At 39.5% G+C, this 18,808-nt stretch overlaps 1 protein-coding gene across 3 annotated transcripts in view; it reads left to right on the forward strand.

The window, feature by feature from the left end:
- The window catches only part of lpgat1 (lysophosphatidylglycerol acyltransferase 1), a 54,253-nt gene that overhangs the window by 3,263 nt on the left and 32,182 nt on the right, over positions 1-18,808 (forward strand). For all 3 annotated transcript variants that reach the window (XM_037086260.1, XM_037086261.1, XM_037086262.1), the window contains 2 exons: positions 13,040-13,158; positions 14,601-14,696. In XM_037086260.1, coding sequence (XP_036942155.1) covers positions 13,040-13,158; positions 14,601-14,696 — 215 coding nt within the window. The remainder of the gene's footprint in view (positions 1-13,039; positions 13,159-14,600; positions 14,697-18,808) is intronic.

Here is an 18,808-nt window from a genome sequence, read left to right on the forward strand (position 1 = left end):
CATGGAACAATAAACACTGGTGATGTAAACACAGCATTGAATAAACAGTTTTAGCTGAGGGGTCAGCATTCAGGGACAGTAGTCCATGAGCATCAGTGTCGTTGTGACCGGCACTCAAGGACATTTTGTCAAGGATGGGTCGATCAACCCTGTTACCTTTCTCTCACAAGGCAGTTCTCTGTAGCCACAAGTTCCCTGCACTGTGTGAGTGACCCTTTGAATTTGGATGACATACACAATTTAGATGGTCCAGTTTTTGTCCAAGGTCACAGCTGTACTGTTGTACATCCAGCACATATTTACCCCCATTCTTTTCAAGTAACAGCTGCAAATGATGGGCTTAAAGGTATCTGAACAAAAACAATTTGGCATGCATAGAGCTGACAACTGACCAATTTAGTCACCCCAGTCAGTGTTTCTCAATGTACTACTACTACTTTTGCAAAGATAATATTTTGTGGAGTTTCAAAGTTTGCACCAATTCCTGGTTGTTGTTTTTTGTTGTTTTTTTTTGTATACATGACACACATGAAGATGTATTCCAGTTGTAGAATATTGATTTTATGTTGCTGTTTCTTGTTGCATATACACTCAAGTAATGCTCGATGTGTGTCAGGGACACAGGGATACACATTCACAGCTTGACACACTGCAGTCTGGAAGCTGAGCTTTGGTTAACTATCTGAGATGAACGATGTTATGTCACTTCTGCTTGAGAAGCAGAGCAGTGATGCATTTGAAGTTGATATAAGATCACATTATGTATGCACCAGTACTGACAATAACGGTGTTAAAAATGACATCGATATTGCTTTGATAATACACATATGATATTGTCTGCATAATCCCACGTGGTTGTCGGGCCTTACGGATCTGTTGTTTATCAGGTCATCTGGTTGCCTTCTCACTATTAAATCTAATTGTTCTTTTTCTATTCTTTTTTACAATTATGGTTATAGAGCACCTGTCTCTCCGCCTCCCTTCACTTGTATTTGAGTGTAAATTATGTACTACAGAAGAGACCAAACACACACAAAAGTACAAAGTTAAAGATGAATTTGTCAGTAGAGATTTCTTTATAGCTACAAGAATAATATTATTATTGTGAAAACATTTGCCCGCATAATCGTCATGTGAATCTGATCTGAATCTGGATACTCTTTATCAAAAGACACATGATGATTTGTAGGAAAACTTTCTTGACTGTCCCATGGTTTAGAAGTGGAATTTCAGTTTCAGCTCTGCATGCCTACAACCGGACTAGTGGATGCTCTTGACTAGTTAAATACACAGGGGGTGCGTGCAAGAAGCATTTAACATTGCACTGAAGAGACGTGATCAGTCTTGAGTACTTTAGATGTTAACTTTCTTCATCTGATATCATTATCAATTCCCTTTATTCACATAGCATTTGACAGAATTCTGATCTTTGCCTGCCACTGAAATGTTGTCTTTAGTGTCCTGCTATCCAATCCGTCTTTCAACTGCAGGTCATTTCTCAGTCAGGGCGTTTAGAGTGAAGTGTGAGTGCAAGTTGTTCATCCATAACTAAAACAATGGAGCTTCATTCTTTTTTGAAAGACACTCAAGACCAGACGTACCTTGGCCAACCTGATATTGCTGTCGCTAGCTTGGTTGTCTCATTTAGCAATGCCTTGTAAACCTCTTTCCAGTTTTGTTTTATTTTATTGCATAAGCTAATGGCATTCTCTCCCTGCATGTTCATGCAAACCCTTTATTAACCACAGAAAGGGTCATTGAGAGAAAGCTGTCTTTTTCAAGGTTGCGCTGAATAAAGAAGAATATTCAGCATACAAGTATAAAATACAAGGGCACTTAATTGAGCAAAATGTACAATTGGCCCACTTCTGCAAATTGTTCCTCTTTTGTGGAACATGATATGTGAAAAGCCATTTTCCTGATCTTGGTATACCTCTTAGTATCACATTTTGAACGCAAAATTACCTAGAATTCATAACTTTCCCCGGTTCTAATCATGGATTGAATTTTTTATTTTTTTAAAATCTTAATCTCAAATGTGTACAATGACCATGTATGACACCCAGGCAGTGTGGGCAGAGGGAATGTCACCATTCTCCAAATCCCCTTGATTTTTGTTTTCAAACTTTTCCCCCTGCACTGATCTTGGACTATTTCATCTAGATTTGTAAAGATCTACAGATGGTTTTATGTTCAACTGTCAGTTACATCTTAAAATTTTCCTTTAACAGATAGGTGTATTTCAGAGCAAGATTTTGACAATATCCTGGTGGCTTTTTCCAGGAACTTCAAATGATATACACCAAAATAAAGATTCCAGGGTTCAACAAAAAAATACCGCCTTTTAGGGCTTCAACAATAAAAGATTAAAATGCTGTTTATTACAAGTCTGGTTTGTCAAATCTTTCCCCAAGTCAGCCCTCTTCCCAAACAAATCAATAAAGGATCTCTGGCAGTGTTATAATTATTTTCAGTTCAGGCCTTCCCCCATAAATAATCCTTCCTCCCAAACAAATCTATAAATAAAGGATCTATGAAAGGGGCAGCAAACCCAACATCTCCAACATTGATGTACTTCGTGCCCACAGGAGAAGCATCTGGAAGTGCTGCTGCAGGCTTCCTCCTAGCTAGCTGTGTTAGTTCTTTACTTCGGACATATGCAAGTAGGGGGCGTGAAAAGGAAAAGCAGAAATGCGTTATCATTACATCAAGACTGTGGACAGACTCCAAAAAACATTTAATCTTTTTTCTATTCTGCATGCTCACTCACTTAAACATTATCGGTCACACATGTACTTTCCCTGCTTTGACATGTTATAATGTCTGCTGTAGAAAAGGGTCTATATTTGAATTGAAATACACTTTGTATGTCCTACTGATGCTCCTTTTTCAGTTGCCAGCAGTTTGACTCAAACGCTGTGCTCAGGCTTTTCTTTCTTAAATCTATACATTTGTATGTCCGTTTTTGTTCATCAGATGCACTGTGTCACCGGTGAAACAACCATGGTAATTATAATTTGTTAGCCAACTTCGTAGGACTAATCTTTATTATTTGAAAAAATACATTTCCAGAGAACTGTTGGCTTCATGCGTCAAAAATGAATCATCCTGAAATTACAAAAAAAAAAAGATGTTTGTCAGACAGTTACACAAGTTACCTCAGAAAACCACTGACGGTATGAACATTTAAGAGTCTGGCAGTTTATTTGGCACCATTACTGTTATGGGTCACTTGTATTGTCATTTGACCTGACCCCCTTTTCCCTGTTGTTAACAAAAGCAGCACAACTGTATGAGGCCTGATCAGAGACACACACACGCACACACACATACACCAAACAGGTGCACTAAAGCCAGCAGGATTATGTTATCATTGCATGTTCCATGAGTGGGTGGTCTGTTGGACCTGTGAAGAGATCAAAGATGATGACTGTAAGATTGCACACATTGATTGCACACTTGTTTCCCAGACTTTGATCATATTTAGAATCCGATATTTACATGAGTCACTAAGTCACCTGATTATTCATGTTCCTGTATACGTGAATATCACATTACCCAGACTTCTGATCTGTCTGCTGTCACCATGGGCATATCTTTAACTCCTTAGCTTCCCTGCAGGCTTTCTTACATTGGTTGGATCGATAGTTGATCTGTTACTTTTTTGATAATCGATTATTCATTTGCATGACTCTAAGCATTTTGCTGCTTTTGTTATAGTAATTTAGATATTTTGGAGTTTTTATTTAAACCTTCTTATACTTCTGAATCGTTAACCAAATGATTAGATCCTCCAGTTCAACTTAAATTGATGTTGATCCTGGATATGGTGCTCTTAAATTATGATCAAGGCGTTAATCGGTGGTTTAAGATACGAGTGATGCAGGCCTATGGAGTTTGATTTGATTAGGCTTGGTTGTGTTGGAGTAGAGCATTGAGCTTTGGTGGTGGTATGCACTCTATTGAGTGTCATTCCAGTTTTGCTGTTATTTCCTTTATGTAAAGTCTGTTTTTCTTCTCTTGTTTTCTACCACCTTGTTTCTTTTTTGAAGTACAGACTAATAGTCTTATAGACTAATCAATTAATCGAGCAACGACGCAGCTGATTAATCATTCTAAAAGTAATTGTCATAACAGTTGACAATGAATCCACTTTGATTTATGACTAATTTGACCTTTTTTCATTTTTTAAGAGACTTTCTAACTTTGGTCTCTGGTCTGTCTTCTCAAATGTTAATATTTCAGAAGCTCAGGATGACGTATGCAAATTGCTTTCTTTGTGAATATCTGAGAAGTGTAAATGGACTGTTTTTGTGTTTGGGACTGTTCGTCAGACAAAACAAGCAATTTGCATATGTCAGCTTGGGCTTTGGGGAACTGTGATGGACTTTCGCACAACATTTTTGTTTTTCTTTTACATTTTATAGCCCAAGCAATTAAACGATCAATCAAGGAAACAGACAGATTAATTCATAATGAAAATAATCCATCTTCATGCTGTTAGTCACTTCTGTGTTGTTTGGGAGGTTTAACTACCTATGTCCTATATTTTCTTAAAATGAAAAAACTACCAGCGCTGCAACAAATAATTATTTTCACTTCCAATTAATCTGCTGATTATTGTTTCTATTGATAAAATACCTTTTAACTTTATTTGTTTTATTCAACCAAATGTTCAAAACCCAAATATATGAGTTAACTATCACAAATCTGATGCAGAAACCCCCCACAAAATCCTCACATTTGAATGGCTAGAACCCATGAATTAGTTTGGCAATGTTGCTTGAAAACTATTTCACAAACACTTGACATTTAATCAACTGAGTTTTCTCAACACCGGGACAAAAGCTTGTCACATTTTTCTGTGTATACATTTGATTTCAGTGTTTCTGTAAATCTTTTGGTACAAGAACGATCAGTTTTCAGATGTGCTCAGCAGTAGGTAGAGCTGGAATATATTCAATGTGGGTAATTTCACTTTAAAGCTGTGACGGAAACAGCACTTCATTTGTTAAACCCTCTGTACAGCCACGGTGCACCCACACAAGTGTTATCAGTTCCTTGGCTGATTAGACTTATTTTCTGGACTGTGTGGGTGTGTTCAGATCATACTTGACTGACATCTCCCTGACTCTCCCGAATTATCTTTGGTACACCTGTCTGATTGAGGCCGTTTACAGCTTTATGGTTCGTTTTTGTACGTCGACCTCAGCTGAGCCATATCGAGCGTCATCCTTGTTAAGTTTGTCTGGCATTCTCCCACTTGACGTGAACGTTCCTGGCATTTTGAACCGTTTTTCTGTAAGTTGGCAGGGTCTTTGTGAAGATACAGACATGTATCTTGTGATTGAAAAAACTAAAGCATTAGCGCCGGGCACTATTGAAAGCATTTATTTAGGGAAAGGATACTTTTGGTGTCTTGCCAACAGACTTTGGTAGTAGTTTAATGTGTATAGTGCATGGAAAGGTATGCAGTCATGTGTTGAAGCGCGAGTGAAGGCAGCAAGCCTGCTTGGAGTAATGGGGGTCAATTTAGAGGGCCATAGCACATACAATTAGCATCACTCTTGTTCTGATGCTGTGAAACATGTTTGCATAAGTGGCTAATGATATTTTATTCCCTGGGATATTGATATGGATGGATTATGTTGTAAATCTATTTGAATGTTAATGTGTGATGTAATTAATACAACAAACTTTGAGAAGCAACAAATGGGGTCAGATTAGCTTTTAATGAGCCCAAGAAATTAAAGACAGTTAATGAGACCTATTTACTCCATTGGGGAAAAAAACAACTGGATTTAGCCTAGTAGCATACTCTTCAGCATGTCAGGTCTTCCCACAGACTGATAGTAACCTGTTTTTTACTGCCAGGCCATGGCTGTGATAACCTTTTACAAGATGGTTTAAACATTTATCATATGACATATTTATACTGTTGGACATATGTGTTTTCATCCTTTCTAAATGATCTGCGTTGCATCATATAATAGCCTGACCAATGCTTGAGTTTGCAATGAGTTTTGAAAAGATGATATTGATATTTGAGAGTCAGATGATGATAAACGTATAGGACTAAAATGATATTAAATATCATTGAATATCGCAGTATTTGCAGTCACCTGCCATATTTTTCACAGTAGCAACTATGAGGATCCAAAAGAGGCGTACACATCATGACGTCATCTGTGTGTTTTCTTTCATGGTGTTTACCCTGTGTCTACCTGTTAATGCAAACATGTATCCGCTGACTGTTTTATAATCATGGAAGCTGTCATAATGTGTTGTGATAGAGATCCTAACCCAGCATGCATCCTGGATAGTGTCAAAGTTGTGTTTTTCACTCCAAATTACATTATAACATAATCATCATTAGTAAACAACAGACGCTGTCTGACTCTCTCACTCCGGGAAAATTCAAGTCTCGGTCAGGAGGGTTGACCATCGCAGGGATTTTTTTTCACTACAAGTTGCCAGTGATGATGACTACAACAACTTAATAGTGGAAGGCAACAAAGACTTGCAAGTTTTTTGCTCTAAATTACGTAACATAATCGCCGCCATTCACCACTGCCATTCACATTCACCACCACCTGGCTCTCTTGCCGTCGACGGACACTGTTTTTTGGGCAGAAATGTGACCAACAGTCAGTAGGACAGAGACACCAGTTACCACCTTACTGTCCGGTAATATTGTTTTGTGGGGAGTAATAAATATGGGATATTTTCTTTTATTTGTTGAGTGAAGGATCTGTTTAGTTGTCATACTGGGAACACCATCAGATCACAACACCCCTGATTGTCTCCAGCTTTTCCTTTCACACAGACGCGGGTTTCCCTGTGCTGCAGCTCTGATACTACCTCCACAGGTGCATCAGAGCCCAGACTTAGATATCTCTACAACTATTGGAATTACAAGTAATAATTCTCTGCAGGCATTCATAGTCCCCACAGTATGAATCCCACTGTTCTTGTTGGTGATTTGTGTGGCGCTGCCATTAGATTGACGTAAGGGTTTTTATAATCCCAATATATCAACAACTGTTGATGGATTGTTATGTATTTGGGTGGGGACATTCGTGCTCTTCTATGAACTTAAGCAATCTCTTGACATTTTACAACCTCTACCAGTTTGTTTTGCTTTATAGTGTTACAAATGTCAACATATCCAGACATATTGATACTGAATGTTTGAAATGGTTTCTGAACTAATTTCCTGCATTATCAAAATACAAGTATAAGTTGCACTTTCCCACTCTTTCCTGTTTCTGACAATGGGTTGACACACGCACATTGTTTTTAAAGGCTAAAATCTGAAGAGGAAAAGGTGAAAGTTTCTTAAAAGTGTGATAATAGAGTTTATCTTTATGATTTGAAATACAAGTCAGTTTTCCCCTTCATTATCAGTAATGGTTTCTAATATCGATATTTACAGTTGACCATGTAAATTGCAACACATGGACATTTCTGTTGTGTAGTTTCATGTTGCTTATAGGCTAACATCTAACCCCATAATAAAGTATCCGCAGTAAGCCAATACCAGCCCATCTCCAATCACGATTAGTAGTGCTGTCTCTACCCTTGGCTTCTTTTCTAGACCTTTAGCTTCCCTCTAACTGAAGATCAGGGTTAGTGTAAAGACAGAAAAAGCCCAGAAGTGAGCATTAGCATGGTACAATGTTGCTGGCATTTATTTGCCATATTTAATCGTTGCTCTTTATCCAGTTCACCGAGTAACCAGGAAGCTTTAACTATCAATGAAGAAGTCCCTTTCTGCTGTGCCTTGTGACACTGGTCTCTGACTCTAATTTGGCCACCGTCACATTTTATGAAGGAGCTGGTGTGATGCTTTGGCACATCCCTCTGCTCCTCCAGAGAGGGAGAAAGACATGTAGATGGGCGGCAAGGTCAGCTGCACACCGTTTAGCTGACCACCGATAGCGGATTAGACAGTGTGCCTGCAGCCTGGCTGTCATCCTGCTGCGCTAACTGTGTCATCTCTCAAAGACAATTTCCCTAATGTATTCTATCTGACAGATGACCCATCTCTGTGATATCATTTACGCTAGTCTCCTGCAACAATGGAGAATTCAGCGAGCATGAAGGCATGCTCCTTTATGAAATGACATTACCTTCAGGGTACCTACACCCTGCACAACCCTGGCAGGTGTCATAGATGTGTCATTTTTCTACAAGAATGCTCTCGATTTCTGTGCACATGAGGATTGGACCTAGTCTCTTGAGGACAGGAGGTGAAACAAAGGCCAAAATTGAACATGCCAACAACTCGTCTTCCTTCATTCCCTTTTTTTAAATTCACTTTCTTTGACGAGATTTCCTTGTAAGTATGTGTGGTACTGGAGTATTCAAAGGCGCCCTGTGTCGCCAGTCTGCAGCGTAGACAGTGGTACAATGCATTGAAGAAGATGGACTGAATTATGTTTCTCATATTCTATTGTCAGTGCATGCAGCAAACATCACATCATAACCCCACATGTCTATTTAAGTGGCTTTCTTATGCCTAACAGTAATATGATACAATGAGCAGTAATAAACACGGAGCTTGCTGCATTAAAAATGTACAATTATCGCTCATGCTTGAAGCATGGAGTGTGTTCTCCTTCATCTGCTAATGAGCTGCTGAATGAACAAGTTGTACATTTGCATTACATGACCGAATCTGTCATTGAACATGCTGAATAGCGAGCAGCATGTAGAGTGGGCTGAATTTAAAAGTGGGATGAAACCAGCAAGAAACCTTTTGTCACTGAAAACGATCCTGTCAGGAAAATGACTTGGCCTTTTACTGTGACTCATGCAGAAATGGTTAATCCGACATGTTGCTTGACATGCTTTTCAGCAGGGGTAGAGATGGCAGGTCGCACGCCTCATTCAGCAGTGTTCACTTGCACACAGTCACACAGTTTTAAAGTAGAAGACATGCTGTATTTGAATATGTCAAGATGATGCAATGCACAGATTTCAGCAGGCATCCTCTTATTTGTTGAAACCCACAGTTTGGTAAAGAACAATCAAATGACTCAACCAATCACATTCAGGAAAAGGATGTGTAAGGAAAAAGTCTTCACACAATTTGGGGAATTACAGGATGTAGACAAGTTGTCATTGCTGTGGTGACGTCTGCCTACTATATCAGCATGTTTTGTGAAGTGAACATTTTCCTACTGTTACCTTTACATTCTGGGTTCTATTACTTTTGATGATGTCAGGGACATCGGGAAGAACCTGTGCAGTTCTCAGCTGCTCTGACAGTAGTAATAAACCTGTGTACTCAAAATATGTTTTCGTTTTCAGCTGCAGTGTGACATCCTGTTGTGTACAGCAGGACTGTCAACCATTAAAATAACAAAACTACAGTACCAGAAATGCAAGTCTTAAAAGTGCTTTGCCTGAATTTTGTCAATTCTGTGTCTTGTCGCTGCCTGGCACGGCGTTGGTCTCATCTTCTTGTTTTATTGAAATTTTGCTGAATAAGAACAAGTCTGGTCAGTCATTATCTGCCAACAATCCGAACATCAATCCCCCATTGAGGGGAAGCAGTGGCTCACTCAGCCGCCTCAGGCCTGCTGATGCAACATTTGCATAACACTGAGCTTCAAATGGTCAAACCCTCCCAGAACCGTGGGGGTTTCCAGTCAGTTATCACATGCCGACTAATTCTCTTCACCACCTCGTTTCAGAGCTGTTGAATTTAGTTTAAATTGCAAAGGAAGCCCATGCGTTCTCCAGGAGGGTTATTGTTGTCACCTCATCTTCTCACGCCATGTTTCCTCCTTTATTTGCAGCTGCTCTTTGTATTCTGTCAACAATCAGTTACAGGTGAATGGTTAGTAAAATGGTGTGTCTGCTCTAAGGCCTGACGATGTAAATGAGGGTAAGAGAGAGCAGAGGGTCGTTGGAAAATCCACTCCTGTTGGTCCTGATGGAGACGCTGGTCATTGTCATGTTGAAAGAGCTTGTCAAGTAGAAGCACCTCGTCACTGATGATCATAAACAATAGCGAGGGCTCACCAATTTTTCCACATAGTAGACGCCATGCTGTTCGCAGTTAATGATTTTCTATTTGGCTAGACACAAGATCCGATCTGAAAATGGTAACGAAAAGATTGATGAGTTAAACTGTGATTTAAAGCCTTTTTGATAGAATCCAGCCACAATTTGATATCGATGAAATTTAGTATTATTTTGATATAGGACTGTCAAGTTCTGAATCACAAATTTACCATGCTAATCAAAGTGCGCAGGGGTTTGAAAAAGTTAATAACTGGGTGTTGTCTACCTATTAGATAATGTCAACATTGCTTAAATTGTTAATAAGACATCTTGTTGCCTTAACGATTGCCTTCAACTGACAGGAGTGTTCGTTAGCTGTTAGCGCTACTCTCGTTTTTGCTGATGCTAGTTTTCTGTGATTCCTCCTGTCTGAAACTTGATTGTCAGAGGACTGCATGTTTTCTCTGTGAATCACCAGCAATTTTTCAATATGACATTTCTTTCAGCATAGCTATTTAGTCAGGAGACCCAATACATTCTGATGACCCTGATTCCCAAAAAGTTGGGACACTGTGTAAAATGTAAATATGAAGGGAATGCAGTGATTTGCAAACCCTTTTCAACTGATATTCAATTGAATATAAGACATTAGATCTAACTTTTAAACTGAAAAACGTTATTGTTTTATGTCAGTATACAATTTATCAGCCACACAAGGCACTGTGATCTGTCACCTTTTCTCTGAGCAACACCCAACAAGCTTTTGGGAACAAGAACATGAATTCTTGAACTTTCTAAGGTGAAATTCGTTCCTGTTCTTACCCATCGATTTCAGTCGCTCAACAGTCCAGATTCTTTGTTATTTCAACCATTACTGCATGCTATTGATGCAAGATCATCAGCTTTGACTGATGTGAACTGCAACTGGCTAATCATTGATCTGGTGTCTACATGTCTACATGACTAAATCATCTTAATTTGATAAATGATCTGGCTGTGAAGCTGGCTGAATGTCACAAAAAGCGGAAATGAGTCATATCGTCAATATTTTAGCGGCTCACGGTCAAAATTGTTCTGTGGGTAGATCAGACCTCCATGTACCTGTGTGCAGTGTACCCTGCTTGATGTGCCTGTGCTTGGCCCAAAGAACTGCAGCTTGCAGCTATATTCTGCTTTGTATTATTTTTATCACGTTGACAACGAATGAAAAAGCCCTGGCTCTGTTCTCAGCCGTACATGGATACCTTGTGTGGTTTCACTGAAGAGGGAAGCATTATTTATGGATCGTAGACATGCAAATAAGACTGATGTCCTGTTATAGCAGAATGTAGACTTAACCTTCTGTTCATCCAAATGAAAAATGTTATTTCAGGTAGGGAGCTCCCATACCAACAAGTCTGTTGATGTTATGTGTTGACACAAAGCCTAATGATTACATTTTTTTTCAACTGAAAATATTCAGACTGTAACCTGCTGTGTTCGTTTCTAAAAATAAATTAATGCTACCTAAAAAAAGAAATGGGTGCACAAGTGCTACATCTGATACTGAGCAGAAATGATTGTGCTGATTTTTTTATATTTAAAAGGTAATTGGTGCATTTTGTTCATGTTGGGAAAATGTAATTGTGACTCAGCATAACAGTTATTATAATTTGCCAGAATGATTTAAGAATTCCATAAATGGGTAGAAATGCTAACATTAACATTATTCTTGCGCATGAAAATGAAACATGCTGATTTCTCTTAATAATCAATATATCTTAAGTACCTACATCTTTGTCGTTCATACAAGGTGTTAGATATTTAGCCCATAGTATCACTGCACCTTATTCTTAACATGTCATTCATGTGGCTGCACCAGAAACCATATTTGAATTTACAGACTATCAGAAACGCTACAAACCATCTTTTATTTCGTTTCCTCTGCTCCTCTTATGTGGTCAATGCTGAAAGTGATGTCCTGACACCTGCTTCTGCTTTTTAATTTCTAACCACATGGCCAACATTTTATTTCCTTCGAGACTGATTAAAACACATTAGGGATATTATGACTCAGATATCGAGACTGAAGCCATGATACAAACGTCCTGTCCTTTCCCAAAAAGGGCAAAAACAGTGGGGGGAAAAAAAATTCCCCTCAAACAGTACTCTGTTCTGGACTGTAAACTGCTGCCTCTACATGATGCAATTAGGGGCAGCTTATACGGTAACTCTTTTACTGCACTTAGTTTTTATGTGAGCTCTTAAATTAAGTGGTTTTTAATCCATTTATTTTGTGTACATAGTTTATTTATGTAAAGTTCATTTAAATAGCTATTCAAATCTACCTTATTTTCTGTGGTGATCTTGCTATTCCAATTGTGGTTGATCAAATAAAACTCTGCATGGATCCAAATGTGGCTCATCAATGAAGGTCTGAACCAAATTGTGGGTTTTGAGAACTGTTACACCCCTAATACACATGATGAGTGAAATACAGTAGAAGGAAAAAAAAAAGTTAGCCTTAAATGAGTGATGTAATCAGCCAAATCATGTTTGTGATAATGTTGTGATAGTCTGTTAGTGTATATTTTTAAAGTTAAACCAGATCCATATTTGCATTATATTTGAAATATTTAGTTTTCAAAAATGCCTGGTATAATTCTTTTTATTTAAAGGCACTTTGTGGAGTTTTTTTTTTTTCCCCCCGTAGTAGCACTATGGAGTATTGAGGATGTGATGTAACACAAATTCCTGCCAATGGTCACACAGCATTTCACTGATAGACAGCTGGAAGCAGTGACACACAAAGAAACGCGGCAAAGCACTTACAATAAGCAGTTAGAAGACTGTTGGCCATCAAACATGGATGTAAACAATTAATTCAACATGTTTGTTGGACCCCAAAGATGCAGTGAGTTTTAGTGATGAGCACTAATGTAACAGAAACTCTGTTTACAAGGAGAGTCCACGGGCACTTGTAAAAGACACTATTTGCACAGCCTGTTTAACCATGATGCAACCATCTGTTTATCTCATCTTGCAGTAACGGAGTGGGGCGACGACGTACGGCCCATCTCTGAAGAGGAGGCCATGGTCATCGTCAACCACCAATCGACAGGAGACGTGTGCACCCTCATGATGTGCCTGCAAGACAAGGGCACGGTAAGAAGAACAGAGAAATGTGTTACCTCTATGGTCTCTTTTATAGGAAATAAGAAATTGAAAATATAAATCAAATTATTCATTCATTCATTCAAAAGTTAAGGTTGAACAGGGTCACTAAAGGTCAGTGTACACTAAAGCCATGCAACAATTTGAACCTGCAGGGCACTTTGCACCGTCTGTGGTGTGCAGAATGGGATGCTGTCTGAGCATGTTTTCATGTGTCTGTCACTGCAAATACAAAGTCCCGGAGAATGGCACACATTGTTCTAAAAAAAAAAACTATGAGCCTGAGTTAAGTATATTTGTTCAAAGGATGTTTGCCAAAGGTTGCTGATTTATGCCCATTTCACAAAGTGAAAACTTAAAGTTCAGTCTTAAGAAAAAGAAAGGTTCAAACACTTGGGGTGTTTAGAGCATTCCAAAGTTATTTTGTAAGGTGACTCTATTTATGATTTGTGCGTAGTTCATTTATAGTGCAGGAGAGAGCCATGGCGATGTGACAATACACTTTTCAAGTCAAAGCAGTGGACACTGTAGAGATAGACATCAGTGCTGTGGTTTGCTGCATTCAAATTACAGAAATGAGTTTCGAGCACCCAGCAGAGTTTCTCAGGCAGGCGACAACAGATGTGCAAAGAGCCGAGCGGTTGCTGCTTTGCATTCTTTCACACTGATCATTTTCAACAGGCAAGGAAGCAAAACGTGTCCAAACATCACACACCCATTCCTCGGTTTCAATGGAACACTTTCTTAATTACACAGAATTGTCACTTCAAATAAGCCTTCAGCATAAACATAGTAGATAAACATACAGCTTGTATCTCTATTTCATAAGTGGAAATATAGAGACATGCTTGTTACACATCATTATTAACCAAATGTACATTAATCATATGCAGACATAACTTTTTTTTTTGCATGTAAAACAAAATCAGCAGCAGTAAAATTGAGTTTGAAAGTAGAACATGAGCAAAGAAAAAGGACTTATTACCTGTGAAGTCACTTTTCGCTCAAAGAATCGATTATTTGACTAGGTGTAGCTCGCTTTCCTGCCACCGACCAGTCATCCTGAAAATCGCCTGTGGATTTCGGGGATGTCAGGGGCAGCTGTGTTGTGTGTATTTTTTTTTTTTTTTTTGGCTGAGGGCTGGTGCTGGTGCTGCACTGGAGCCGCAGAGCTGCACGGCACAGACATGATGACATGATCTGCCTCATCAACTGCATCCCTGGCCCTGTTTATCCTCTTACCACTGAAAGGACAGTAAGCCAAAGCTGCATCGGTGCAGGGCAGGAGGGGTGGAAGTGCTCAGAGGGGCTGTATCAGTTTGGGCACTCTTGGCACCGAAGCCAAAGTCGCGTGCCTTTGGTTACAGGTAAATGTGGGAGTGAGCAGCCGGGTTTGATACAGATTGTCATTGTGTTTTTCTTCCCTTTTTCAGGTGGTACGAAGAATGATGTGGTTGATGGACCATGTGTTCAAATACACCAACTTTGGCCTAGTGTCCCTCATCCATGGGGACTTCTTCATCAGACAGGTAAGACACCTGTGATGGGACCAAACGTTTTAGTACGTTTCGTGTGTGTTTGTTAGAAACACTTCACTCTGGGCGTCCGTCTTTGTTTATTTAGTTTGTTATGCTAAGGATGTACAAACTTCAGTGTTTTGGGGACCTTATTTTCCTCTGAAAACAGCTTGTTTATTCAGTTATGGAACAGAATTTTTGAGTTTGTATTATTACCTCATTAATATTATACATATATAAATTCTGAGTTTTAATTTCTTCAAAACTACATGGTACCCCTCTTAAAATACCATTAAGAATGCACACAAAACAAGTTTTTTTGCTGTTGTATAGGTGAGATATAGAGCCAGAAATAGTCATATGGGATAAAAGCACTTAAACCTGAAAGTCTATTTTTGCCGTAATCAGAAGTTGTTGACATTGACACGCTCTGCTGCACACGGTTAACACTGAACGTATTTAGACATGTTTAGCTGCTGGTCAGTTTTTTAATCCGCAAATTACCCTCAAGGCTCCGTCTAAGTCACTGCTTGGATGCGAACGACTACTTCCCCACAAATATCAACACCTTTTTCCCTGAAAGTCTCGAGTTTAAAATGCACACCCACAGGCCATAACCCAAGTCTTCTGACCTCCCGGCTACTGCTGCCTTCTTTTTTTGCACTCTGCAGAGGGGAGTCGCTACCCATCTGCTTGTCCCAGCTGGACCGCAGATATGTTGGTGGGTTTCCTGCGGCCATGGCGTCCTCTGAGAAGGATAAACGGCAGTGGACAGTAGTGTAGGAGGTCTGCTCGGCCCCGCTGGGTCAGACTGACCCTCCTGTTGTGGGGGCAGCTGGAACAGAGCAGCCTGCTCTGACAGGCCTACACATAGAGCCTACAGGGCTGTTACTGGTCAGGGAATTCCTGGATTATCATGCAAGTTTGAGAGGGTTGATTCTAGATAAGGAACCCTGCAGATTCATAGCAAATTGAAATATAAGTTGGGGTGGATCCACTCACATTGATTGAATTCACTACTCATGCCTTTTAAGATTAAATGCATGTGAGTAAATGTGTTTAAAAACTTTCACAGAAAGTTGATTGCAGTGAATTTGCATTATTGGGATACACATGATAATTGTATCCTTGTGAGTTAATTGAATAAGCTGTCATTACAATATATGCAAGTTTTTATTAAAGTTAAATTGGATGTGCAGAAATACCATGGCTTTCAAACTAAAGAATGGTGATTTAATAGAATTTTTTTCCCCCACAAAATGTCTATGGGATATTTTTTATAATGTCCTGAATCCTGATTTATTTTGACCAGAATAATTACTACATTTAAAACTTTCATATCATCCTGTCTAATGAGATCCTGAGACAAGTTAAGGGGTTTTCCTGTGCGGCCCTCAATCTCCTGCTGGCTGGCTCAATTGGCACTCAGTCATCAAAACTTTGTGAGCCTCTGCCTCAGATGTTGGTAATGAGCTGATCTTTTTTTTAACCTTATTTACTCTATGCTGCTAAACAAGACTAGCTGGCACCAGCTCCAAAGGGATAAATATTTAAAACGTTAAATGACAGCACTGCTGCTGATAGGTCGTCTCTGTTGATTTGTTTTGTCGCGAAATTTAATGAAAATCCCTCTCTCACTTTTTGAGCTGCAGAAACACCACGGCCACAGCGAGCGGGAATTAATTTTTTTAGGTCATGGAAATGCTTCGCCATGGAATCGCATCACATCAGGCTCTGTGCCGAGGGTGAAGCACCCTGAGCCTGAAACAGCCAGACGGGCTGCAGCGGGCTCGACCATTTCTGCCATCCTCCCTCCCTCCCTCCCTCTCTCTCTCTCTGCGAGGCCCTCTGGCATTCTTGTGTGTGCATTCTTGACATCCTTCCCCAGAATACTTCACACATCTACACAGCACAGCAAGCATCTGCCCCTGCCTCCTAAGCATCTGCTGTCCACTCAGGCTGGCAGACATCTCTCTAACATCATTATGCTCAGCACAACACGGCAGGCTTTGATGGCTCTAGCACAGTTACATGTGGTACAGGCCTGTAATTGAACTTTTTTCCTTGGCTGTGTCAGTTTTCTCATCCTCTAAAACTTGGGAGAGGCAACATGGTTTTCTGGTCACAGTTAACACTTCTTGTTATACAAAATCCTCAATGTTGAACAATTCAGTCTGGCAAGTACAATATACTACGTTTGAATGTTCAGTTTTACATATATGTAAGTGGAAAGTGCCAAATTACATGATTGGGAGAAGAAACAGGAAATAGCATAGAAATAAAAGTTGAGGTTTTTTTTTTTTTTTATATCAGCAAGTTGGAAAGGGGTTAAATCAATTTATCTGGCAAACAAGTAAGACAAGTTCCCATGAGAGGAAATTATATGGATGAGGCAGAGGTTTAATTAGCATTAGTTGCTTTGATGAAGAGAAAATCTAGGATAGTATTTGCCTGACTAAATGGCTGCAGGTAACAGAAAAGAAGTGGAAGTGTTGCTATACTTGCTTCTGAGACTATATTCAAATACATGCATAACGCAGGTTAATTGTAGGTGTATCTGTGCAGCTGAATTACATTTTGAAACTGTAAAATGAGCAACATGATTTTAAATTTTTACTGCACATGTGTATCTGTTTCAAATATCAGCTGACAAAGTAAACTGCCTTGGTATTTTGATCCTTTGACCCCAAGCATGTTTTTCTGCCTTATTTTCTTGAAAGAAAAAAGGTGTCATATCGGCCTCAACCTAACCCTAACCCCATGTCCACCAACATAAATGCCTGTGTATATGTTTGTGTATATATCATAATGTTTAACTTCCTAATATCAGCATAATATAACCCTAACCCTAACCCCAGAAAAAAACAGTATCAATCAGGCTCTAATCTAAGATTACAATCCTGCTGTGATAATATACCTCTGTATAAGGTGTAGGGTTGAGCTTTTTTTGAAGGTGTTCACTTTGGAGGCTGCAGTTTGTGGTGATGTTGAATGTTTGTTATGCGTCATGCACCTCCAAGTATCCAACCAGATACACTTCAACAGCACCAACTACAGCCTCCAAAATAATTGCCGAAACAGTTTAAACAAAGCTGGAACATGACACCTTCATGAGAGGAGGATGTGCTACAGGACTGTTGTGTTAGACTCTATACGATTAAGTAGGGTGTGCCTAATAAACTGGCAACTGACTATTTCCAAGTGACGAGACCATGTGGGAGCTGAAGCAGCTCTTGTTGCTCATTTGAGGGACAGCTGGCTTAATATCAGAGACCTTCAGCTATAAGATAAACCATTTGATAATTCAGCCAGATCAAATGCAAAACATCATTAATTTAAAACATATATGTATATTCCTGTGACACTGTGACAACAGGAGAGAAGCTCAGTCTGACTCTAACGGCACCAATGCGGAGAATATTTCCTGTAATTCACGTGGTTTATATAGCTGCAGTAAACGCACAGGAACGGTCTCAATGTCATATGTAGGTTTGTGATGTGTTTGAATGCCCGTCTCTCTCGCTCTCTGTCTCTGGGAAAGAGACCTTATAGCTGCAGCTAAAATGAAGTCCTCAACGATTCATAAGAATAGTCATTTTCAGCCATTTCATTTGTCTTGTAAACAGCCAGACGACATACAGCTGCACGTGTGCTCACATGCCACAAACTGAGTTCAGCCCGGCTATGCTAATGCATTTAAAATGGCTTTTGACCGGGCCTAGCTAAAAATCAATTCTGCTCCTCCTCGTCCCGTCACTGCTAATGCTCTTAATGTTGTCAAGGCCATCATTTTTGCATCCGTTTTCAGTAGTGCCATTACTGCTGCTCTGAGTGCTCCACAGTGTTACTGCATCTAACTTCTGGTGTGTGTTTACTTGTTTTCACTTGTTTGGTCATTGCTTTGCTGACAAAAACATTTATCTAATCAAGTGAAGTAACACTTAGCCTCAATCAGTTTGTCCCCTTAGGGCAAATCAAGAAACTGTTTGAGCTAATTGCACTTGTTTTGAATATAGTCACCTAGATTTTGGCCCTGTTTTTAGAGTGCTGGTGGTTTGAAACACTGGAAACTCTACGAAGATACCTTCGTCACCTGAGACTAAATAAGGGATTAAACTGTTCTT

This window comes from Acanthopagrus latus, chromosome 22, assembly GCF_904848185.1.
Source record: "Acanthopagrus latus isolate v.2019 chromosome 22, fAcaLat1.1, whole genome shotgun sequence".
NCBI lineage: Eukaryota > Metazoa > Chordata > Actinopteri > Spariformes > Sparidae > Acanthopagrus > Acanthopagrus latus.